Source organism: Triplophysa rosa, linkage group LG13 (assembly GCF_024868665.1).
Source record: "Triplophysa rosa linkage group LG13, Trosa_1v2, whole genome shotgun sequence".
NCBI lineage: Eukaryota > Metazoa > Chordata > Actinopteri > Cypriniformes > Nemacheilidae > Triplophysa > Triplophysa rosa.
Window position 1 is genome coordinate 21,481,813 of NC_079902.1, and position 25,461 is coordinate 21,507,273.

The 25,461-nt window shown below is 38.9% G+C and overlaps 2 protein-coding genes across 2 annotated transcripts in view; one reads left to right on the top strand and one right to left on the bottom strand.

Annotated features, from left to right (window-relative positions):
• Positions 1-254: 254 nt before the first annotated feature.
• Positions 255-13,585, bottom strand: zgc:92242 (uncharacterized protein LOC436899 homolog). Its single transcript, XM_057349869.1, has 6 exons — positions 13,451-13,585; positions 10,850-11,219; positions 5,279-5,426; positions 4,702-4,792; positions 3,793-4,060; positions 255-814 (listed from the first exon to the last, which is right to left on the bottom strand). Exons 2-6 carry the CDS (start codon positions 11,028-11,030, stop codon positions 654-656), a joined length of 849 nt encoding a protein of 282 aa, XP_057205852.1. The 5' UTR covers positions 11,031-11,219; positions 13,451-13,585; the 3' UTR covers positions 255-653.
• Positions 13,586-23,721: 10,136 nt separating this feature from the next.
• Positions 23,722-25,461, top strand: part of psd2 (pleckstrin and Sec7 domain containing 2) — a 33,535-nt gene continuing 31,795 nt past the window's right edge. The window contains exon 1 of the mRNA XM_057350144.1: positions 23,722-23,989. The gene's annotated coding sequence lies outside the window, so the exon portion shown is untranslated. The remainder of the gene's footprint in view (positions 23,990-25,461) is intronic.

Genomic DNA, 25,461 nt, shown 5'->3' on the forward strand with positions numbered 1-25,461 from the left:
TGTTTCGCCGTCTGGAATGATTGACCGTCTCCGTCATGAACCAGATGCTGCTGAGATGCCAAACATGTGGTGATAATATGGAAAAATGTTTTGGAGGTTGATTGACGACTGGTGATTTTCTGGAAAGGTTTCATTTCAGTAACTATCTATCTGAAAATTGCTTGATATCTACATTGTCAGTGTCCATTAAACATGACAAGAAATTAAATCTTATGATTTGTACAGTATGAATGATGTACAGTATGTAATTGAAGGCTGTTAAAATAAGCATTTTATTTTATACAATATGACACCGTTATTTACAACCGCAAAAGATTAACCAATAACTTTATAAACAGTAGACAACACCTTTGGTCTTTCTCCCCTAAAGGAAACACAGTTGGTATAAAACCATGGCACAGACAATATCACGTCAAGGCAACAGAACAAATGTGAGTTCTTCAGAGAGCGTGTTCCTCTGTAAACATAGTGTGAAAATGGAAGCGTGTCAGTCTGAGCTGGGTCATAAAGAGCGTTTAATTCCAGTACTCAGTCTCCAGCTGAGTCCGCACCTGCATCTGTTCATACGCTCAGGCGAATAAGTCCTTTTTGTTTTTATAGTCCATTTTTCTGCTGTGTGCATACACGGAGACGTTTCTATATTTCAGGTGTTTTTATCTGACAGAGGGCGAGGTCATTAGGTGAAGAGGCTTGCTGGGGATTGGTGGTTTGTCACGGGGGGCGGACCCGTTGGCGTTTGTGGTGTTGAAGGTTTGTCTGAGTTGAGCCACGCGACTGCCTAACGTCCCACTGCTGTTCTTCATTCTCACCGTTCCTGTAGAGAGAGATAAACACAACATGCACTTTAATGATATTTGATTGATTGTTTTGAGCACATTGCAATATGTTTTGTTTTGTCTGTTACGTTTATGAATTTTATGAAAAAATGCCTTAAAACGCTGTCGACATAGGAAGCCTATAGGCCTACCAGAACCACAATGACCTCACGACTGGTCAAGACTAAGGAAATAATCAAGCCAAATTTGGTGATTACGAGACTTTGGCTCTCAGTAAATCATCGCAGACTTTAAAAAGCCGTTAGACCCCTGACACCAGCCCGCGGGGATTATAATACATCCACAGCTGTCTTCCTCTCTCTCGCTCTCTCTCTCAATCCTCCCCTCCACCCACTCAGGGCAGGTCTAGAGGTCACAGGAGGAGGAAGCGAAAGAACGGAAGCACGCAGAGAAGAAGAAAGTGAAAAGAAGAAAGTAAATGACGAAGCGGGTACAAATAACTGGAGAGTGAGGTAGAGGGTAAAGGCTGGGGGAGTGATGAGTCAATTTGAATGTGTTAAACAGGGTGAGACAGGTGGTCAGGGAATCAGTGAAGGGGGGACTGAGGTGGGGGGATGAAAAGAGAGAGAAAATGAGGTATCGCTTATCGGGACTGCGGTTGACTTCAGAGACAGATGCTGTGGAGACTCAGGGGAGAGCTGTATTTTTAGATTCTCCCTGAGGGGTGAAGAGCCTGGAGTCACCCCTTCACTCTTTTGCTGTAAGACTCACTCTCTGCCATCATTTTTTCCTCTTTTGCACTGATACTGGGGTCTTTACCATCACAGAATCAAACCTCTTTGACCTTGTGTACACTGCAAGCAATGCCAGAAACTAGACAATTAAAATGGATCCGATATAATCAATGAAAATGCACAAGAAATCGTCTTGCTCAACATCCAACCAGTCACAATGCAACACTGGAAAAGCTCTTTTAATTTACACTTGAGAGATGTAGACAAAGCGACCAAAAAACATTTAGGCAATATGACTACAGGGACCGGTAGTGATGTGAGAATTTGTTCACAAAAAAAATGTGACTCCTGTACGAATTTTCGCTCTTCTTCCATTATATCTTATGTAATGTTTACAATAAAATTATTTATTAATTCAGTGAGGCACCAACTCCTCCCTCCCTCTCCCCGTAGGCCTATCGTCAATTAGTTTGCATCGATTTGCACTTCAAATTTAACCGGAAACAGTAGACTATCCTGGCACTTTAATTTGAATATATTTTAGTTTCACTTAAATTTCAAAATACGATTTGGAACATTAGAACGTTATTTGGGTTAATTTTTGAAGGGCCGTTTGGGTAGCCCCTCCCACAGTGGAATCTCATTGGCCCAAATCTGCTTCACACCCATTACGTTTGTATTTTATACTTTTACATTCAGGGCTGAAAATTACTTGAACTTGAAAACTTTGCCGTTGCGAAAATTAAAATAAAGACAAAAATATACTAGGTTCAACAAAACTAGACAGTTTCTTTGATTGAATTCGAAACAATCCAGGTTTGTCACGACGCTCGCTCTCAGTGCAGAGCAGACTATCTCTCTCTCTCTCTCTTTCCGTCTCAGTAGTTGAGCCGCAGTTCCTGTTGATGTTTCTCTGGCCGTTCCCTGCAGCCGTGACCCCCTGACTGCGTTATGCCGTCGCTATGGAAACGTGGGATCAGCTTTGGCGATGAGCACAAATTCCCGCTCCAGCGCGCACATGCACGCACGAGCACACAAACACACGCTGACTTACACTCTCGGTGAAACACGCACTCACTCACGCACGCACGCACGCACGCACACACACACACACACACACACACACACACACATGTTGGGTTTCCATGTTTTATGGGGACATTCCATAGACGCAATGGTTTTTATACTGTACAAACTGTATATCATATTCCCTACCCCTAACCCACCCCCAAACCCTAACAATCACACACAACTGTCTGCTCTTTTAGATTTTCAAAAAAGTTAATTCTGTATGATTTATAAGCTTGTTTCCTCATGGGGACAAAAAAATGTCCCCACAAGGACAAGGATTTTGGATATTGCCATCTTTGTTGGGACATTTTGTCCCCATACCGTAGGGTTTACCCTTCCCACACACACACACACACACACACACATTTGACCTCACAAATACAAACAAGGTCTCAGGTACGTTTTAATGTTTCAATCCTGTTGTGTTGCTGTTCCTTTTATTATACGGGGTTGGGTCTGTACGCAATTCAGCATTTCAGTCACACAAGTACAGCAGCCGAAAGTTTTCTGTTTTAAAATATTAAAATGTCGAGGGTAAACAAAGGAAACAGTTGTAGTGTTTGTTGTGTCCTGTAGAGGTCGCACGGCGCACGCAGGATGTATTTGCCTCATGTTGGTTGTGCAATGACGTCAGAGATCCACCAGATGGCGCCTGTGGCCTGTTTACGGTCACTAGCACAAAAGTCTCTCACGATTCCTCTCTCAATCTAGCTTTTTCATTAAAGCGATGCTTCACTCAAAAATGAAAATTCTGTCATCATTTACTCCCCTTCGAGTTGTTACTAATCTGTATAAATGTCTTTGTTCTAATGAACTCAGAGAAAGATATTTGTAAGAATGCTTATAACCAGACACATTTTGCCCCCCATTGACTACCATAGTAGGAAAAAATACAATAATAGTCAAAAGTGACCCAGAACTGTTTGCTGTCCTACATTCTTCAAAATGTCTTCTTTAACAGAACAAAAAAAAGTGATAAAGTAATTATGGGTTACACCATTTGTATATCTTATGCGTATTTTAGGGGATAGAAAATAGTTTTCTAAATACACGTGTTTGTGGGCTTTAATTACATTTTATCTGTATGTTATGGTACTAAACATGGCCGTAATTACCATAGATTCAGTTCAGATCAGATCAGTGTTTGATCAACATTGACTATTTGGTATAAATTTTCACTGAAAAAAATAAATAAATATATGTGTACGTACCTTTGTATGGTGCGTTCAGTGGGTGTGTCTTGTCTGTGATTGACAGCTGGTCTTTCATCGCTCTGTGCAATCTGACCTCATTGAGGCTTTCTCCTAATGTCGCGGCTCTGTTGCTGAAATGTGATTTGTAAAGGCCGATTTCTTCCTCGGCGCTGCCCGAGTCCGAGTCATCTGTTTGGCCCTTGGTTTCATCAGCAGACTGCTCAGAACCGCTGTCCTGTTTACATTCATCTGAGTCGGCTCCAGAATGACTGAGGTCCTCTGGTTTCTGTGGCAGATTGGATAAAACTCATTTGTAAATGTTAATAAATTCTTATGTGACAAAGCTCAGAGACTTAGAAAATTGTTTGTAGTTAAGTGAGAGAATGGGTAAGTGTGTGTGTTCAGTGTATTCCCTTTGGCACCGTGGCATTGATGCCATCTGATAGCGTTTAATTCTCTACCCAGGCTCTAAACCATCTGCTCAGGGGACTCCGGCCCGTCCAAACACACACACGCACGCACGCACGCACGCACGCGCGCGCGCACGCACACACACACACCTAATTACTGCTGTTTTTATTATTAATGTCCTGCACACATACTTGTGATTCATTTGAATGCATGTGACATAAAAATGTCAAATCACATGTATGCATAATCAGTAAAACGTATATACACACATTTACTTACCCTGTTATTTATTTAAATTATATTTTAAAAGGGGGCACATCATTGTATTGTTTAAATACTCACTAAACTATAGGTCAACATGCACTCACACACACATTTTCCGTTTTGATACTGCAAGCTATTTTTAACCCCCATGTGCCACTAACCCCTACCCAAACTTAAATTTTCTTCAATGCATTATTTATTGTTTTTATTAAGATTATCATCATGGGATTGGTTTCAGGTTCAAACACGCACCTTGAGATGAAGTTGAATCCCTTCTTCTGTGCTGGCCTGTGGTGCTCTATTGGCTTTGGCCAGGCTGTTGTTTACAGGTTCTGCGTTTGCTCTACAAACAAAGATGAACATTTATATTATTTTAACAAGGCTGAGATTGAAAGACTATTGATTCCAATTGTATTTGCAATCGAGACAATGTATATTACATCTAATATTTGTGAGTACAGTAAATTTTTGTTGCATTATCAACATAGTATGTTTATTAAGATGCTTATTACACGACTCTTTGGAATCGATTCCCTTTATTCCGATTTTTCAATCCTGCATTCCACAGTCAAATATTTTTATAAAATGACGCTAGCTCTGTATTTTTATATTGTAATGATAATTCTATATTTGTTGCACCAGACAACTATAGTGTCATGCACTCTGCTAGTTACATGTCTCCCGTATTCCTTCCCTTATAATAAAATATTGTCAACTAAAGTTAATATTTCATGTCTGTTTTATTATTAAGTAGCCGTGTAATAAGCAGGGTAATGCACAGTAAGCCATGTTGTATTTTTTCCTTGAAGTATTGATATTTTTTTATTACCTGTTGATATTGTTAAGGTTGTCTGTTGTCTTATTCCTCAGCTCTGACAAAATGAATTTTGGAGATTTAAGGTCGTCTGATTCCCCAATGATACACACGTGCACGTCGCCGTCGCTACCCAGCAGCCAGCTCACGGTTTTACAAGGACCTGAGAAGAAATCAGGTGTGCATAAATTTAACCACTTAAATCTGTGACTATTAATAAATTATAAAAGCAATTAGGCAGCAAGGACAAGGAGACATTGTAACTTTGTACATTTTTTGTTTTATGGTAATTTAAAAGCAAACCCACGTCATCCTATTGGTAATGTATTTTCTCGACCGTCAGAGGGCGCTGTGGCATTGAAGGAAATGCAAGCTGTACTCTCTCTCTCTTTCTGAGAAATAGTTTAGAATTGTACATGTAAACCAATGTGTAGACATCAATACTAACATACATTACACTGACATTATAAACATCTACAACGCAACTTATACGCACTTGCACTAGTCCATGAAACCGTGACTCTCAGCCTCTCTCATCATTATTTTAGTGTGATTTAACCTTCTCGAATAACACGAAACCTTGAAGGCGTATGAAATGGTGTGTGATCAGCAGATATGTCAGGAGCTTATGCGTACAAAGATAGGGTCCTTGTGAATTGTAGGGGAATAGTTCACCAAGTTAAATTATTTAAACGTTATGTAAATCACCTGGAAAACAACAATTAAAGATGAAACTGTAAATATTCCTTACGTGAAATGGAACGGGGAGGGGAAGATCTGTTTTCCTTGACGGTTTGCATGTAAGGGAAAATCTAACACCTGAGCTCAGACAGAAAGTGTTGCGTAAAGAACCGGTTCTCCAGGTTGGGCATACAGAATCAGCTTAGCATGTAGCAGGGTTTTAGGTCAGGCGACCTTACACCGTTGCCAGCCCGGGGGATGATATTTACAGAGGGTTCATGTTAAAAATGTTCAGCATCTTTTCTTGAAATGACATAATAGAAAACTAGTGCACATTATTTCGGCAATGTATTGTCATGCTTGTAGTGGATCTGTGTGTGTTTGTGTGTTGCTTGTTGCCTAGGTCACAAGGTTCAGGACACACACAGGTATGTTTGTGTGTGTATTTGAAAGGTGATATAACAGCATGATGTGTAAGTTTTCTTAAAGGGCGTGCTTCATGGAACACAATGACCCAACAAGGCAGTCCATGTCTCCGAACAGACTGTCCAGAGCTTCAAGCCGGAGAGATGACATTTAACAGCCACTACCGCTAGTATACAAACCACAGATGTTCAGATTTACAAAGCTTTTCTTGTATTAGTGATTTGTTTTTTCAAAGCTGCTTAATGGAGACTTTCTTTCAAATGTTTCTCTTAAAATTCCTTTGGACAAAATTAAAACTGACCTGAAAAAGCGAATTGTTGACATGAGATCATAGTGAAGTATTTATAGCTATTGTTTATTTCTTAGAAATAATATGCGTTTGTAGTGGTAGTTATACTAAATTCTGTGATCTGATCCCTTCCATTTAATCATGTTGTATGAATCTGCACCCCAAAACGACATTTGACCAATTCAGAGGACCTATCTGTTTAGTCCCACTGAGACACAACTGCGATATTAACGAAATCTCATTCTTGATTATTTTCTTCCAGTGGGCTACAAACCAGTAACCCATACAGTACAAAGTCTGGTGATCTGTTTTTAGTTTGTTTGTCTTTGTACAAAATTGACAACTTACAACTGAAACTTAAACAGTTTTTATCTAGATTACTGTAATGTTCGTCCAAACGGTGACGTATGGCTAACACAGTTTCATCTGAGCTGAGGCAACTGAAACTGACCACACAGATTAAAGTTCTGGGGCAAGAGAGACAATGAGAGAGAGAACAACAGCTCATAGTGTTGCTGTAATATCTGCGCTGTATACATTGTGGGTTGTGTGTCAAAAGAGAAAAAAAGAGAGAAAAAAAGATATGATTCTGTTCATGTCAAAATTAATTAATGAGAATTGCCATTAAATATTTCTCACTTCAACTCAGTTTGTTCAAAAGTTAAATATCACTTTAAAATATGGACACAAGTTTTGGGACACATGAGTGAAATGTTTCTCATTATTTAAAAAAAACTTTTGATCTGAAAGTGTATGCTTAAATTAGTTTGGTAGACAAAAACATAAATTTGCAAACATACATGTTTTTTCATGACAAAACTAACATTTCATTTAATAAAAAGTGTTTTTGAAATGGATGACTTTGACTGAATAATGAAGAAAGAACAGCCAATAAGAGCACAGAATAGATGGGAACTCCTTTAAAATGGCATCATCAAGAAGCTGCTTGATGCAAAGACAAGAAAACATTTCTGCAAATTCTTGTCAACATGTGACTACACTGAAGTTTTTTAGTTACAACATAATTCCCATAGTTCCCTTTGTTTTATTTCATAATTTTGATTATTGAGTTTATTATTGTTCTAAAATGTGGAAAAAATATGAACACGTGTGAGTAAGTGTCCCAAAACTTTTGACCGGTACTGTAGAAAATGTTCATATTTCAACCCACCATCGAAACAACCCAACATTTTTTAAGGTCCAAAGACATTTGCGGATCATGTGATTTGACCGTTTTTGCTGAGAAACAGAAGCTGACAAAGTGTGAGTAATAGGAGATGCTTGTGCTATTGATAGAAACGGTTAAAAGAACATGAGCATCCTCGAGCAAATGCTCATGTGAAACAAGAAATGCTGCTCGGTTGGTTTTTAGCCTGTGAACGGCGTTCAAGGTCTCATACATGTTACAGGAATGTGATGTTTTGAAATCCCATGTATGTTTGTTAGTGTTTTTATTTCAGTAAAACCACAAACATTCTTGTGTTGGGTGAAAATGTTTATTCTGTGGTTAAAAAACTTTTACAGAGTTGTTCAGTGAGCATCATAATGCATTCAGAGTGGCTGATGGTAATGAATTAGATGCGGCTGCTGATAATCTTGATAAACCCTATGACCTTCAAAGTGCATATGGACCAAATGTAAATATGGATGTTGTGCCTTTGCACAGTTTTGTAATGTTTAACTGTTGTAAGAGTGAACACGTTTTTGAAACCATTCAGAGTGCATATTCACATTTGGTCCCTATGTATGTTATGCCTTTTCGGCAGTGTATAGGCATGTGTAGTGCTTAAACTATTGTAAGACTAAGAACACATTGTTCTACTTGATGTTTATATGTGATGAAACCATTCAGAGTACATGTTCATATGCTGTATATTTGACTGTTGTTTTGACATTGTTTATAAGTGTTAAAAACATGTCTTTGCCTTTAATGTTTTGGTAAAAAAAAAAAAAAAGAGTTTACCAATACATAGCAGCTGTCATCAGAACTATTTGTTGTTTATTAGATTAACATTTCTAGTTGTTATCAAATTAAGCTCATTTAAATCTAAGGTAGTGTTGTTTACATACACTAATAAAGGGATTAACATTTCTATGAGATGTTTGATTAACTCCGCAAGAGTTAAATGTTGAACTCTCATTAAGTGTTAATTCATTAAAGTCCCCGTGAACCGGCAGTTTTTTTCGTTTTTTTTCCGTATTCTGACACATTTCCGAGTGAAAATGAATTTCAAAGGATAAAAGTAGTGGGCGTGGCCTGCGTTTTTCACTGCAAATTGATTGGATGTGTGAAAACAGCTGTTGCATTGATTTTGAAATGAAGCTGGCAGCAGACTGACAGTTGAAGGGGAGGAGCTAACAGATGCTCCGGCCAAGCCGTCTAGTTTACGTCATTTGAGATGGGTAGTCATTTCAGGGCGGAAGTGCATTTTCAGATTTTAACTGAAGATTATGAGGGCACATGAATTACAAGGTAAATGACACACATTGATAAGCTATTTGCTATAAACGGATATTTCATGAAAAAATAAGAATAGTCATTTTTAATTTCTACTAATTTCTACACTTTTAAAAGTATAAATTTAACTAGGGCCACCGTGGGTTATATATACATCAAAAAAGTGTTAAAAATAACACTGGCGATTTTATTGTGTAGGCTACTCTTACACAAGCTCTGTTACTTCCAAACCACACTAATGTTCTTGTTTTTTCTCCAGGTACGTCTATTTTTGCATCTGTTCTGCTTTAGAACATTCTGCGTACATTACTTGCCTCGGCTAAAACACATCCTTGAAATGTTAAAAAAGCCTGAAATGTTTACAGGATTTTACAGCCCCCTTGTGTAACAGCATCATCGAGACCAAAACGGCATTCATTAACATGCCAACGCTGATGCTGTGTGATGATAAACTGTAATCTCCCTCTTAGTGATTTGCATTTGAATATTGTGTGATGTTGTTTGGATTGTATTGTGTTGCGAGGTCAGTGTTGAAGGGCTGGAATGGGCTGCTATAGTTTCACCCATGCAACTGTAAGATGTTTGCGGTCATGTTACGCGACTCCTCCCTCTCACAGGCCACTTCATTTCCATTGACCTCAAAACTATGCGCTCAAGTTGAAATTGACGCAAGGTATGAATTTTCTTTGACATCACTAATGGAGTCTGTGTTATAACAATCTATTTTTGACTCCCTTCTGGGTTGCTTTGCTTGAAAGAAAGAGATTAAAGCCAACTGCGTCATTCTCAGATGGTTACTGTATTACCGTATACTAAGTTTCTTAAATGCTTGACAGATCTTGACTTGAGAATATAGGCATGCATTGTATTTCATTTCTTAATTTCTTTCCTGATAGTTTGATCTATCGCACAGTTAGCATTTGGGAGGTGTGATAGGTGTGACAGTGATAGGTTGTGATGCATGTACAACTGCAAACAGGGGTGGATTGTTTTTGTGTCATGGTTCATTGTCCTGAGGTTGATAACATTAGAGAGAGAGCTATTTCACACTTTTCAATTTCAATTTTTTTAAATATCATTTCTTAGAAATAGCAGTGCTATTGTCACCAAACAATGTTGTTAGACGACTGTGTGTGTGTGGTGTTCACTGCTAAAGTATTGTTTGCATAATTATTCAGCCCTTTACGTAAACGCAAATACTCAAGTTTAAAAAGGTGTAGCATCTTTTGAGATTAACAGTTAAACAACACAGAAACATATATACATTTGTGACCATTTTAATAATAAAATCGTCGACAAACAGCAAAACAACAAAATGATCAACATATGCAATTCATTTTTTGTAATTCTTTCCGAACAAGACTGACAACCTATTCTGCTGATGTGTGCATGTAGCTACATTGTGCATTCAAAGCCTCGACCATTTGATTCCAGCAACCATTGAGAAGCTCAACAACAGTTTCAATGAAATATTCTCACGGAAACCTCAGTCGTGTTCACATCACAGACGGTAAATTCCAGAACGGGTTCTGCGAGGTTGACAGCTCATGACGTCGCAAACCAAAAGCACGCAAATTATAAACCAACAACTCGTTCGAATCACATGTTAAACTGTCAAAGAGACCTGAATGCATGCTTGTCTGTCCTGTAAATAATCATTGTCTTGTACTGACGGTTGTACCTACAAAATGACAGATGTGGTTGTATTTTTAGTGTGGGTGTGAATTCATACCTTTCTTCTGGCGCAGCTTTTCTTTCTTCATCCCTTCTTTTGCATCTTTCTCTTCCCTTTCTTTCCACCGCCTGACTTGTTCTTCTCTCATTTTGAAGAATAAGATCTTCTTCTGTTCATCATTCAGAGCCTCTAGTACATCTGGATCGATGTACATGTCGTTTAGTATTTGCTGCAGCATGTTGACGGTTTGTGCGTGGGATCTTTGTAAGATGTAAGATGATGTTCTTTAAAGAGTCCAGCTCTTTTGTTTTATCGTTGTTGGCCTTTACTCAAACAAACGCTGCTTTTATCTTTCAGAGACTGGCATTTTAGGTCCCGTGACTGAGATGGTTGTTCTTGTCCCACACGCTGGACATATGATTCCAGTCTGAAAGAAACAGAGAGATATGAGAGATCAATTACAGCATCTGTTGCCATTTTTTCAGGCTTGCTTTATGGTTAGACTGCCTTATATCTTTGGATTTATTACCCTGATTTCACTTCAAAACAACAGAAGGGGTTTTATTACTTAGATGTTGCTCATAGTTTAGAAGACCTAATGGAGTATGTTAGTATTTTTATTGAAGTATCAACATTGTGTCCGATTTTTCACACAATTGTTGATATGCAGTATAGGTTAAAACGTTTAGTAGATTTTGTTTACTGGAGCTCTTGGAAGATTTTTCAACTTTTGATAGCAATCTTTGAAATAAGAGGAACTTTAAAGGGAATTCCAGGTTTTAGACCCCTGAAATCTCACATGTGTGTCCTTTCGAATTTTTACAGAAAAGATCTCGATGTGCTTCAAATTGATCTCAGATTTGCAAGTCCACAGATCATGCAATTGTCTCCTTTGTTTCTTATGTATATTTCTCATGACGTCGCTGTCCTTCCAGAACCTCAGATGTCCAAATTCGTTGTTTTTCAGGAAATGGAAAAAATGCTCCCTTTCAAATGATAAAAAATACCGTATGGTCAAAGTTGACAAGCACTTTTTAATACTGTTTATTGGTTACATATTTGCAAAACCCAGTGCCAAACATATATGAGGGTGACTAATAATAATAATTTATGACAAAAAATAAAAAAGACGAAATATGGTGAAAGGAGGTTTCCGAAAGACAGCAGCGGCTTGAAGAAACAGGCAGGACAGTATTGGTTGAAGAAATGAACCTCAAATGAGAACCCTATTAAGTAGTCTGTAGATATAAAAACAAAACATTTGCGCAATAAGTTTGAGGAAACCTCTTCATTTTGATGGCGGACTTTGAAATCTTTGCAAGTGTGAACAAAGTTTGTGAAACTCTATACAGGACGCATGCCTGAGGCACATTTTTTCAGTTTTGTTCTCATTTGAATCTCCCTGTTGTCTTGGAAAAACAGCTGAGATATTAAAGAGATCTGTCTTTTTCTCTAGGTTAAAGGGGCCGAACAGCTGTGCGCTTTGCTCTTTGGGGGTTTGTGACCCGGCTGCCGTTCATATGACTCTCGGCTCTTCATTCGTTCTCTGTGTTGACAATAGGGGTCTGTTTTATAGCAGCTCTCAGCGTGTGTTGAGTCTGTGTGGGATTTTCTTGTCTTTGTGCCGCCTCTGTAGACTTGAACTAAATGAGAATGTCTCCTCTGTCTCTTGTTCGGATTATGTAGTCCCTGATGAAGTCGCTCCATCACTGTATAAGACTCTCTGTCCAGCCTTCAGCATTTTACTTCCTTAAGACACGCACACAATCTCCCTTTATCGTCATGTCTTTATCTTGCTGTCTTTTGGCTATTAATCTTACCATAGTATTGTTATTGCCATGACTCAGAATCAATCCCAGACGTCGGGCATGTTTTTCCACAAAGCCATTTAAAACAAGTTAACGATTGAGCAATACATGAATGCAAATATCTTTAATAACCCAACTGGTTCTTCTAGACCAAACTGAGGTTACATGGAGAGTTTTGCTTAAATTTCCTGCTTTCTTTCTCGTGAGAAGTTATGCATTCCTTCTACATTCTCTCAAATAGCTCTGCAGGTCTGTTGTATGTCAACATTTGTCTGGTGTTAATTGTAAAAAGTGAATTTTAAAAGAAACATTTGAGAAGTTTTACTGAGTCTTCGAAGTTATAAAAGAGCAACTCCCAAACAATAAGATTTTTTTCTGGGAATAAAAGTCCTCTTCATTTCAAATGATGGCTTACAACGCCCAGTACATGAAACTCAATTTATTCAAGCCAATCCAACAATCTAAAAACTAAATACAAAAACCAGATACGCAACTTAAACAAATGCAAAGACTTGATGTTCGGCTGGATTAAGATACGTTAGGGATGGACAATAGACAAAAGCATGACTCATTTACACAAAGACAGACAGCAAGGGAAACAAAAGGTAATGAAGCTTGCCAAAGGGACAACCAAATATACAAAGCTGAAAAGAAAACAGCTGTTAGAAAGATCAAGAATCTACCAAAACAATCTCTTTTGTTTTTCAGTATGAGAGTTAGTGAATACAGAGAACTATGAGAGCGAGGCAATAAAAGCTTTAAACATGAGCACAAAGAGACTGCTGAACACTGATGAAGTGTGTTGAGAATGAAAGAGAGAGAGAGAGTGAGAAAGTAAAGCGGTACTCACATCGAGAGCCGGGGATGTGCTGTTGAGTTGTGTTAGTGGAAACAGAGCATGTGTGTCTTTCTTTACACTGCTTTTGTATTCGAGTGGGCTGGTGTGACATCATAGCATTCTTTCTCTCTCCCTCCGTCTCTCAGACTTTCTCACCCAAACTCTCCTTGCTTGTCTCCTCCCTCTCTCTCTCTCTCTCTCTCCCTCCCTCCCTCTCTCGCTCCCTTGAATGTGCTCGATTGGCATAACAAACACTGCCACATTTGAATTGCCAAATCAGTTGCAGGTTTAACAGCTTTTGAAAAAAGGAAAGATTTCAAGGAGATACAGATACAGTTGGTTAAAATGTTTGGTAACAGTTGACAATGAGATTGCTTTAGCATTAGTTCATACGTTATGTAACATGAAGTAAAAGTGAGTAATATATTTTTACCGCATTTATTCATCTTGGTTAATGTTAGTTAATACTAATACCATTTTTTATTATTTGTTCATGTTAGTTTATTAACTAATGTAAACAAATATTTTGTTGTATTGGTAAATTTTGAAATTGACGATTTTAGCGGCATCTAGAGGTGAGGTTGCGAATTGCAACCAACGGCTCTCTCCACCCTTCCCCCCTCCCTTTCGAAGCATTACGGCATCTCTCACAGAGCAAAGATGTTGTCTTGTTTTCGCTTCTTTGCAGAAGGAGATAATGTATTTTGTCCGTTTAGGGCTACTGTAGAAACAACATGGCAAATTCCATGTAAGGGGACCCGTGGTGTATGTAGATAGAAATAGCTCATTCTAAGATAAAAACATAAAGCTTCATTATGAAAGGTCTTTATACACCTTTGAAAACACTCACTCATTCTTTATTTATATTTTTTCCACATTTTAGAATAATAGTAAACTCATCAAAACCATGGAATAACACAGTTGCACCTGTGGGAATTATGTTGTGACTAAAAGCATTCAAAATAAATGAACTCTACATTATATATTAGTATCTTCAAATTGGTCACCCTTTGCCTAGAATTTGCAAAATCTTATTGCCATTTTATCATTCAGCTTCTTGAGATCTCAAGCTAGGATGCTTTTTAAACAGTACTGAAGGAATTTCCATGCTGGGCTCTTATTGGCTGATTTTTATTCATTATTTGGTCCAACTAATCCATTGGGGAAAAAAATGTAATACAAATTTAGTTTCCTAATGAAAGAAATGAATATGTTGACACAATTAATTTCAAACATTGAAACAAACACCTTCAGATGTATGAAAAATACTTTTGACCGGTAGTTACATTAGGCCTATGTATATTACATTTCTGTCAGTGGATCCTCCTAAATATTTCACACAGCAACTTTAATAATAAAGAATGCTGTACTGTATTAGTGTTGTTTATTGTCATTTCAGAAGTTAACAAATATAACACCTTTGTAAGTGTTACCAATTATTTTTTATTTTTTTTGAGAAAGCATTCTAGCACTTTTATTTGGTGAATTCAGGTAAGTAGTTTCTTTTTCATCTTAATGAAATAATGTCTCAATTAATGTCTCAATAATTTTGTAATGAGTTTACCATATACATACACATTTACACACACATACAGTTATTGCATTAAAAATGTATTAAATGGGGCCGTGTACAACAGATTTACATACGATTTAAACTAAAGCGATAAACTTTTTTACTCATGCGTGGTGTCTCATGTCTCACAGACAGTATGGGCAATAAACGAGTCACAGACGAGAACACAGAGATGTTGCGCATCACAAGAACCCAAATCTCTATTGAACTATAGAACTGAATTGAGCTGTGACGGAGATGGGGGATGTGCTGTGTGTATGTTTGGTAAACTATACATTGGTCAAATCATGTCATTTATGGATGTGTTTGTGTAATGGTTAGGTTTAGGGGTAGGACCAGGGAATAGAATATATCAATAGCCTGATATAAAATTAACAAAATCTAATGTCCCGACTAGTATAGTAAAACAAATGTGTGTGTGCGTGTGTGTTTGCAAGAACAGAGGTATAAGGATGTGAATTATACGGTGAAATCTACTCTGCATGTGTTTTGAATTGTCCTCCTGGATAAAGAGGAATTAGGAAATTATATGTAAGGAAGGAGGTGATATGCTACCTTTCATTCATTAACCTCTGGTTCAAACAGATTACAGCCAGATAAACATGTAGTAAAGGTGATTACTGTGTCTGTGGGAAAATGATGGTGCTTAACCTGTGATAACAGGTAATTTCCCATTCTGACTCACTTTAATTCAATAAGGAAAGTTACTTATTTAACAACAAGTCTCGGGTATTTAAAGCTAGACTGAATTTTATAACCTTTATTTATTGTGTTTTCTTTAACAGACACTCTACATTTGCTGTTCTAAAGAAGCCGGGTGTTTAATCTCACATGCTGTAAAGATTATACTGTATGTGTGTGTATCAAATTCATTTCTAAGAGTCTTTGGACTTTCCCACAAATGCCCTGTAGGAATTTCTTGAGATCTTTTTACCTTTGTAATGCTATTCTCAAGAAATGTTCATGGGTGTGTGGAAAGACTTGAGCTGGCAAACAGGAAGTGCGTGTCTAATGTGTACTAAACACTGACCTGTTTACCCTGGCCTGACTCATACGCTGTGGTCATGTGATTCACACCCCTCCTTTTCAGTCACTCCATGTGACTTTCCTGTACGTGTGTGTGTGTGTGTGTGTGTGTGTGTGTGTGTGTGTGTGTGTGTGTGTGTGTGTACGAATACCACAATGTACAAAGCACAGTATAACTTTAGGGTTCACAGTGTACATGTATAGCACATTGTTTCACACAACATTCTGTAAACCATATTTGACTTTCAAAACAATTCTACGGACTAGAGGTGTTTGGATAAAGAGATTTGCATAGAGACACGTGTCAGTGCTCCGGGGCTTTGTTGTTTGTGATCAACTTTCGTTTTTTCACAGTGTTACTGTAACTTTAGAGTTTTGCCCTGATGAGAATCACAGTAATGAGAATTTGAGGGAATTAAGAATAATGTCAATGCAAACGTTTAATTTGGTACAAAAAAGCTTTTATTTTCTTTACATAACAACATTATTCCCTTTTGTTATCAGCCTAGACATGTTTTTGTCCGATGTAACCATATATGGATTTGTGAATGCATTCAAACACCCGAAGGCACAATGATCTGCCAGAGTTTGTTTCAGGACAACAGCGGCTGTATTCAAACAACAAAAGCCAAACGAAAGAGAGTCATTCGGTACTGACTCCAGCCATGTGCTTGCAGACTCCAGATTTATGTCGTCTCAGCAGTTATAGTCCGTATCTCCAGAGCAACCGTTCAAAGAGAGTTTGTTTGAGGATAGAGTGAGTGATAAAAGAGTGAAACTTAGGTCAGATGATTTCTGGAATGACAGATATTCAGAAAATGTCGTTCTGTGGCCCATTAAAGGAAATGTTTGTTCTTTGCTAATGGCAGCGAGGCCCTGATTGTTTCAGTTTCAGCGTAACTGGTCTTTTCTAACCGTCAGGAAAGTTTAGAGCTTTTATTTTTTTCCTGCTGGCTTTATCTCATGGTTGAGTTGACCTGCAGCAAAGACGTAAACATGACACACCGGGGCACAGAACGATTTCTGAAGTTGATATCTGTGGAGACATATAAATATGCCCGTGAGAGAGTTAGAAAGACATCTGGGTGGGTGATGCGTTGTGTTTGCATACCGACAGCCTGTTGGAACAACTGCACAACAAACAAGTCCAACGGAGTTCCATGGTGCATTTTTTACATTGAAACTGAAACTCTTTGTCTGTCATTGATGTTTTAGACTCTTTAGACTGTTTTAAAGGGTTAAGTTAGTGGTCAAAGATCAAAACTGGTTACTAAAAGAAAAAATGTGGTTCCATTAGCTAAATGACTCATTTATAGTTAAAACTAGATTAGAAAATAAATGCAACTTTGATTTATGAAATTTATAGTTATTTTCTCATGAATTCCTACCCAGTCAGTAATTAATAGAGCAATGTGGTCATAGTGTTTAGTTTACAAATAAACAGCGCCCCCTTGTGGTGAATGATATTTTATTTAGTAAACAGTCATGGACAGGATTTATTTTTAAGTGACGGACACAAACAAACTGTGGCAAAGATCTAGCAAAATCCAAACAAAGAAAAATTTAAGTAAAGATTCATTAACCAGCATTATTCATTAACGTTATTATATGTTTTGTTTTGGCCATTTAACTTAAAGCAAAATGTTTTGTTTTTAAATGATACACCAAGCTCAGGCTATTGCTTTTTGCACTGTAAAGTATAGACGGTTTCATCGGACACATGCACCTGGCCCGAATTTAACATCCGGTCTGTGTTTGGTTATAATATAACAATTTATTTTATATTGAATTTATATTAATATATATTCATAGTATAATGTATATTAACTGTTAAATTAAATTAAAACTACTCATCAGTTAATGATTCGTTGAGGAGGTCTACCGGACGTTAAGTCTGGGCCACATAACGTTTGTTTATGTTGTTGACCTGAGACAGTTTGAAACCACATTTGTCTTTTGTCAGAAATATTATTGCGGCTCGGTGCAAACACGATTAGCTTTCTGCTTATGCACCTGGGTACACTGCTTTATAAGGATTTATGACACTAAAGCAGAAATCATTTCTTTTGCATTGATCTGCTAAAGGTCCTTCACTGTGTTTGAATTTATGTGAGAAGAATGGCGGCGCATCTATTGTATATCAACACAACTCCTGCTAGACTTTCCTTAACTTCTGGTATACACATGATATTACATGAGCATGAACTAATATATTCAAATTATTATGCATTGTCCAAACAATGTAGCTAAAGTGTGAACTCTGTTGTATTGTATTTGTCTCTTGCAGGAAGTGACATCACTAGAACAACGAGATGCTTTCAACATGCATGGCTGACTGTTAATTGGACTGCTGAAGATCCAATAAAGGTTTCACAGTGAAATGGATGCAGTGAGATCTAAAAAAATTACAGCCTTTGCTACTTAAGTATAAAATTCTTTATAACATTTTGTTTAATGTTTTTTATTTATTTATTTGTGAATCAACTAACAAATAAACATACTTGTACCTGTAGACCAAGATTGGACACGGGAATATAGATTTAGGTTTAAATGCTACCTAAAAAAAGATGAATTTCCATAAAATAAGTTGACAAATTATTTTGACTGTTATATGCTGTTATAACAGAATGGTGAATACAATTTTTACTTTGTGTTTTAATTAAGTTATGGTTGTTTGGATGCAGACCAGGAGAACATTTGAAGCAGCAGATTTGTTGACGCAGTGTACAGTGTGTTAACAGTTTGCCCGTATGGAGGTCAAAGATCAGTCATGGCCTATGATGGGCCATGCCAAGCCCATAATATATGTTAATACATCTCAAACTGTGGGATTATGGGTGAGCATGTGCAGTGTTTGAGTTGGAGGGGATTTTTAGGGTTTGGTTCAAACTGTACACCCTTAACACCCATCCTCCACTACAGCACTGCCAAACTGACAGCCCGTGCTCTCTAGAAAGCTATATCCTGACGTGTGTGTGTGTGTGTGTGTGCTGTGTGTGTGTGTGAGTGAGTAGCTCCAGCTGGCAAGGTCAACCAGTTACTCTCTCTTGCGTTCTCTTTTTTATTTGATTGTTTTAGTTTGCAGTTTCACTAGAACCAGAGTTCATGTTTCTCTTTCATCTGACCTACGTCCTTTAACAGTTCTCTCTGTGAGCATATTGATTCTTGTAGTGGCATCAGTCAATCAGCCTCAAGATTTATTTCCTGTGGATCCAGTGTGATTAGTGCGATCTTAGACACAGAATACCATAGCAACCATCTAGAGCATCTTATCAACCGCAAAGCAGTGCCCTGACAACCACTTAGGGCTTCATATCAACCACATTGCAATGCCCTAGCAACCACCTAGAGCTTCATATCAACCAAACTGCAATGCCCTAGCAACCACCCAGGGCTCCCTGTCAACCACAGAGCAATGCTCTAGCAACCACCCAGGGCTCCATATCATCCGCAAAACAATGCCCTAGCAACCACCCAGGGCACCATATCAACCGCATAGCAATGCCCTAGCAACCATCCAGGGCTCCCTATCCACCGCATAGCAATGCCCTAGCAACCACCCAGGGCTCCATATCAACCACCCAGGGCTCCATATCAACCGCATAGCAATGCCCTAGCAACCACCCAGGGCTCCATATGATCCGCATAACAATGCCCTAGCAACCACCCAGGGCTCCCTATCAACCGCATAGCAATGCCCTAGCAACCATCCAGGGCTCCCTATCAACCGCATAGCAATGCCCTAGCAACCACCCAGGGCTCCCTATCAACCGCATAGCAATGCCCTAGCAACCATCCAGGGCTCCCTATCAACCGCATAGCAATGCCCTAGCAACCACCCAGGGCTCCATATCATCCGCATGACAATGCCCTTGCAACTCCCCACAGTACCCTAACATTGTGGCAGCAATTTCTGCATGGTATAAACAACACATTTTCTTCAGAAAAATCTTGTTTTGATCACTGCTGTGGTTATTTAATTTAATTACATTTATTTATAAATTTGGGTAAACACTGCAATAATTTTCCACCCCATCAGTAATGATGTGCATCTGTGTGTGCGTTAGTGATAATGGCCGTGTTAATGACTTTAAAAACGCCTCAACACTTTCTCTCTCATCAGGTCTGTGGGCTATTTAAAGATATAAAGCTGCGTGTCAGATCAGATCTGAGTCTCTTCTGACGGTAAATCGTGCTGACTGCCTAATTATTGGACAGCCATAATTGTGTCCCTCCGTCTGGGGGAGCCATAATTGTGTCACTCACATGAGCGTCATATTTGTATTTCTGCTCCCCAAAATGGCTTTCGTTTTTCCTGTCAATTTCTTCCACTTGACAGGTAGAGTTTGATATCTTTATGTAATGTGTTTTGTAACAGGATGCTGCAATAACGTGTAAATGTCAGAATGTGCTTCTCTTCCTCTCTCTACATCTTTAGTTACTGTCTTCTCCCTTCACACACACACACACATGCGCGGGGTTTGCATGTCTGAGCCTTGCATCCCGTCAGGAATGGAAACACAGAAGCAGACACAAAGCCGTGAAGGTACAGTGGATCAATTCAGATATTTGCCATGTCTTTCTCTTCGTGCAGCACCGTCAGCAGTCTGGGTGGCGGAGGCATTTATGTCATCTTGAACACGCACGTACTTGCACACATGAAACAAAGAAAACAAAGCGTGATCAGGTGCTATTGTATTCGTCTAATTAATGTGTGAAGATCGCAGCACTGCCGTTGAGATAAACGCTCAGACCCTTTGTTTGCTCTGTTCGCTCTATTACGGCTAAACACTATGACATTTAAATATGACATTTCTGTCACCAGACATCACGGCAGTCATTTGCAGCAGACCGAGGATGTATTAAAACCCTTCAAATGCCTCATTTCATACGACACGTTAAAAGCGTTAATGAAAGAATCTGCCCTAAATACCTTTGAGATGGGAAGCAGGTTTCACAATTTGTGTTCTTGGTTCTCAAGCATCAATATAACTATTTCTTATTCTTACAATTAGTTTTTTTATTATATGGACATGAAAAAATACTAACATTCTTCAAAATATCTTCTTTTGTGTTCCTCCGAAGAAAGTAAGTCATACATGAGAATAAGTAAATGAGTTTTCATTTTTGGGTGAACTGTCTCTTTAACTACACTCCTGTTCTGTAAATTCATGACGTTTCTTTCGTTTTATAACTCTAGCCCTCTCTGATGCTCAGCTTTTTTCCTCACCTGGCCGGCCCTATAGATTTCATTTTACCCACAATGCCTTTCGCTATCACTCCAAATCCTCTCCTCCAGACTAATAATCTCTCCAGTCGCCTCAGACATCTTTACATGTACCCTATAATCTCACAGGCCTCTTCTGTCCGTGTGCGTTTCTGTTTATTTAACAGTCCTGCTGGAGCTCAGCCAGTGTGTTTTGTGTCGTAGAAAAACAGCCTATTGAGAGCAGTAGACCAGGGTTCAGGAGAGGCCTCTGGGAAACCGGCTGCGTCTCTTTCATTCTCATCTCTGGACCGAAGACTCGCAAATGACCAATCGGATTCCATCCATACTGTCCTATGGCTCTTCTGTCTCTGCTTGCTAAGCGCCCCTGAGGCTAGTCACCCTCCTCTCCACACATCCCTCGCCTGTGACACATTTTATTTTCATTCCCTAGCCATCCATCATTCATTTCTTTCGGTCGCTATCTCCATCCATCATACATCCATCGGTGAACTACCACATCCCTCAATATCTACATTTTTTTGAAGGAACATTCAATTGTTATTTTTTAACTGTCACGTTGGTTCTTTTATTTATAATTTTAGCTCTTTTACAGACATTTTATATTGTCCAAAAGGGACAAAAATGCAATAAAGCATCATAACAGGAAATCTCATTCTCCTTATTATGCCTCACAAAACCAACACGCTTTTCTTCTTTGTGTTCCACAGAAACATAACAAAATATTGGTTTGGAAGAATATATGGTGAGTAAATAAAGTTTTGATTTTTGACTTTTTTTGTTTATATTTCAGATCTAACCTGTCACTCCACATCTTCTAAACTGCCTGTCCATTCATTCATTCGTACATTAATCTCCATCTGTTTATACTTCATTTAACACCTTTCCTCTATTCTCCTCCCTCCCCCAGATATTCTTCATAAAAAGCACCTTATCTCCTCTCTATACCCCCACCTTACCGCAACATTCCCAACACAGACACTCCATCAAGATTCCTCCTGCTGTCAAGCCGGGATTTCCCATCCGCCCCCCAGCCTGCCTCCACCAAACCCCATGGGATAAAGGGATGGATGAGGGTGGAGGTCTAATGAATAAGCGATTAAGATTGACAGTGTCTGGAGGTCTAGAGTATTTCCTGATTTCTGGCCACAAATCTTTCTCATATGTCAGACTACACTAGCAGTGCCCGTGATCCCCACCTCGGGTCCCCGAAGCACCATTAGCGCAGGTGAATGGTGTATTGTTCTTTTTTCTCGCTTTAATACTGGTTTCCTGTTCACTTTCTCCTTGGTGAACATCAGGTTGACAGTGTGGGCGATTCACTAGCTCAACCTATTCTCTGGTACAAAGTGCAGCCACACACACACACACACACAGCTGTTCTCTTGAATAGCCTTTCTCTATCGGTTGGAACATGGTTTAAGGTTTCATTATATGCAAATGTCAATTTTTAGAGGTGAAAAGACAAGATTATATGCAAATGTGTTTGTCTAGGAGTGGGGCACCGGCTAGATGTCAAGTCTTGCTTATATCGTTGATTGTGCATGGGTAAAGGTGCTTTTTGCATCTTAAACTGCTTGATTGACAGATTAGTGTTTATTAGATTAGTTAAAACAGATCATCTTTGAGTTTTGTGTGTAATATGTAGTGAACAGAGTGTGGGTGGTCTGTGGGCGTGTGAGATAACTGTAAGGTTTTGAGTCAAAGATAAAAACCACAAATATTTTGTTTAGTCTCAAATTAGTTATTTTTTTCTAAAACTAAGATTATATTTTCATATTTTTGTAATTGCTTTTGGGTAAACAATGCTACATTGGCTTACATCTCAGGACAAGGGTATTTTTTATTTAAGTCAGGTTATGGCAAGTTGATTTGTATTTTTGCTAATTATAATTTTGATTTCTGTTTACCCAATTAGTTATGTTTGTGTGTACTTGCATGTATTTTGATTTTTGCTGTTTCCTTAATTGTTTTTATATAGTCTATTTTTATATTGTTCTAATTGTCAAATCAAATCAAAATATCAGATCCAAATTTTTCAAAACATGATTATTGATTAAAACAAAATCTGTTTTTGCAAATTAACTCTTCAAGTAATACAATAAAACATATATAAAACATTATATCGTTTTTTAAATATAATTATATAGTCTGTTTTTTACTATAAGGGGTTATTTTAGTGACAGGTTCCCATTGTGATAACCCCACATAACAGGCTAAATTGACTTTAAAAAAGGAAAATGTGCTGTTGAAAGTATGACACCGTGCCCTGGTCTACAGCCCTTGGTTTAGAATGATTGGCTTGAATGGTTATATGCCGTGAATATTCTTTTAAAGCCCCCTAGTGCTTATGAATTGTGCTTTATAATGTATTGATGTGGAAAGATGAGCAACAGGGTCGCCCCAGACTCCCTGTTTTAACGCGCCGATCTGAGCCGCTGCGCATAGCGTCGCGGGGGCACGAGACAGCCGCCGCAGCTCGCGCACTCACTCACTCACACACACACACAAACCGAGCGCTCACGCGCAGCCGGTCTGTCGGTGCGCGCTGTCCACGCGGTGGCGAGAAGAAACGGAAGGTGTCAGACTCGGTTTTGATAAGGTATTGCACCGCTCCCCCATAACAAGAAAAGCAATCGATCCGACTGGATGATACGAGAGAGACGTCCCGTGCGCATTAAAACCGCTTCATTTGCAGGACGCATCTGAGGCGCGTTTTATTGTGGTAAGTCATTTCTTTTTATTTTTCTCATACATTCATCAGGGATGCTTATAATTAGGTTAATGCAGGCATCGCTTCATCAAATATTTAGATCTTTAGGTTTCCCGTATTATGCTACAGTATTTCAGTGCCCTAGTTGATGCGCGTATGCCAGATAGTAGGCTATATGTATAGTATAAGTTGTATGTATTTGCTGTACCGGCAGTTTTTTTCCTCAGTAGTGTCTATACTGTAGGAATATGCAGCGTGTTCTCAGGTTATATATGAGGTCTGGATCTCTTTTGGATGCAGGGAGAGAAAGAGAGAGGGAGTTCTTCTATTTTATATGGAGAACGAGGCACTCTTGAAAAGCTTCTGTGGTCTATTTTGGAAGGAAGAAAGCACCAGCCGAAGCCTTTGAGAGAGCGCAGTGTCTCCCAGCCATCCTGTTGTCATGGTTACTGCATCGGGAGGCTGGGGATAATATGGCTGCTTTACAGCCTGTGTGTGTGTTGTACTCCACGATGCCTTAACACAAGGAACCACTGTATGTGTGAAACACACGGAGCCTGTGTTAAAGGGGGGAAAAGTCGAGCTGTGATTTCAAAGCAGGTGCAAAGAAATGGCCATCCTGATAGAATACTGGCTTTATGCACAGAGCGCCACATAATGCATCGCTTACGCACGACTCTGTGAAATAAATGCAAGACGCAATGATGAGGTGAAATGTCGCAATGCATTGTAATCTCAATGTTTGCTGATCTATTGTCGGTCCAACTTTCAGGTGGATCTCTCAGCTATTAATTCATTGGAAATAGAGGCGTCAGACATCTAGACATGCCTGCGGCAGACGAGACAAGACGCCCAAAATGATCACTTGTTCTCTACCTGGTAAATGGGGCGTGCGTGTTGTGCAAGTGTCTTAAACCTTAAAGCTGACGTGATAGTGCGTTTAACTTGATTTATATACGCGGGATGATTTAAGTAAAGACACTGAAAGTAGTACGGTGACAGGATACAATAGGACGTTTGACCTTGACATCAACGAAATTGACAGAACGGGGTGATGTAAATCACAGTTACGCACGCTTCAGTTGTTCATACTCGTTTAGTTGGTGATGGTCCCCTGAACAAGACCACTGACGTGTCAACAGAGATTAAAAATGCCGTTATATTTTAGGCCACACTTACAGCTTGCACCATCATCTGAAGTCTCCATTTTCATGTCCCGTTACGCACGGCAAGACAATATTACGCAGCCAGCTATATATTGGTAAGGTAGACGACATCAATCTACTTAGCGCTCTGCTGCTCCCGAGAGAGTTAAATACCGCGTGCTGATCGTTTGTAACGGTCAGTCTTTGTGTGTGTGCGTTTGTGTGCGCGCGCGCTCTGGTGCATGTGCCGCTCTGTCATGTCGTGTCTGAAAAGGGTTAGTGGGTCACGAAGACGTCCAGTCTCTAGTCTGCATGAACTATGAGGAGATGTTTGGCATG

Excerpts from the sequence above, each read along its gene's own strand:
- zgc:92242 (XM_057349869.1), bottom strand. The coding sequence starts at position 11,030 with ATGCTGCAGCAAATACTAAACGACATGTACATCGATCCAGATGTACTA. Across the intron at positions 4,793-5,278 it reads AACCTTAACAATATCAACAG|AGCAAACGCAGAACCTGTAA; the intron begins GTAATAAAAAAA and ends CTTTGTTTGTAG. Across the intron at positions 4,061-4,701 it reads GGATTCAACTTCATCTCAAG|AAACCAGAGGACCTCAGTCA; the intron begins GTGCGTGTTTGA and ends AATCTGCCACAG.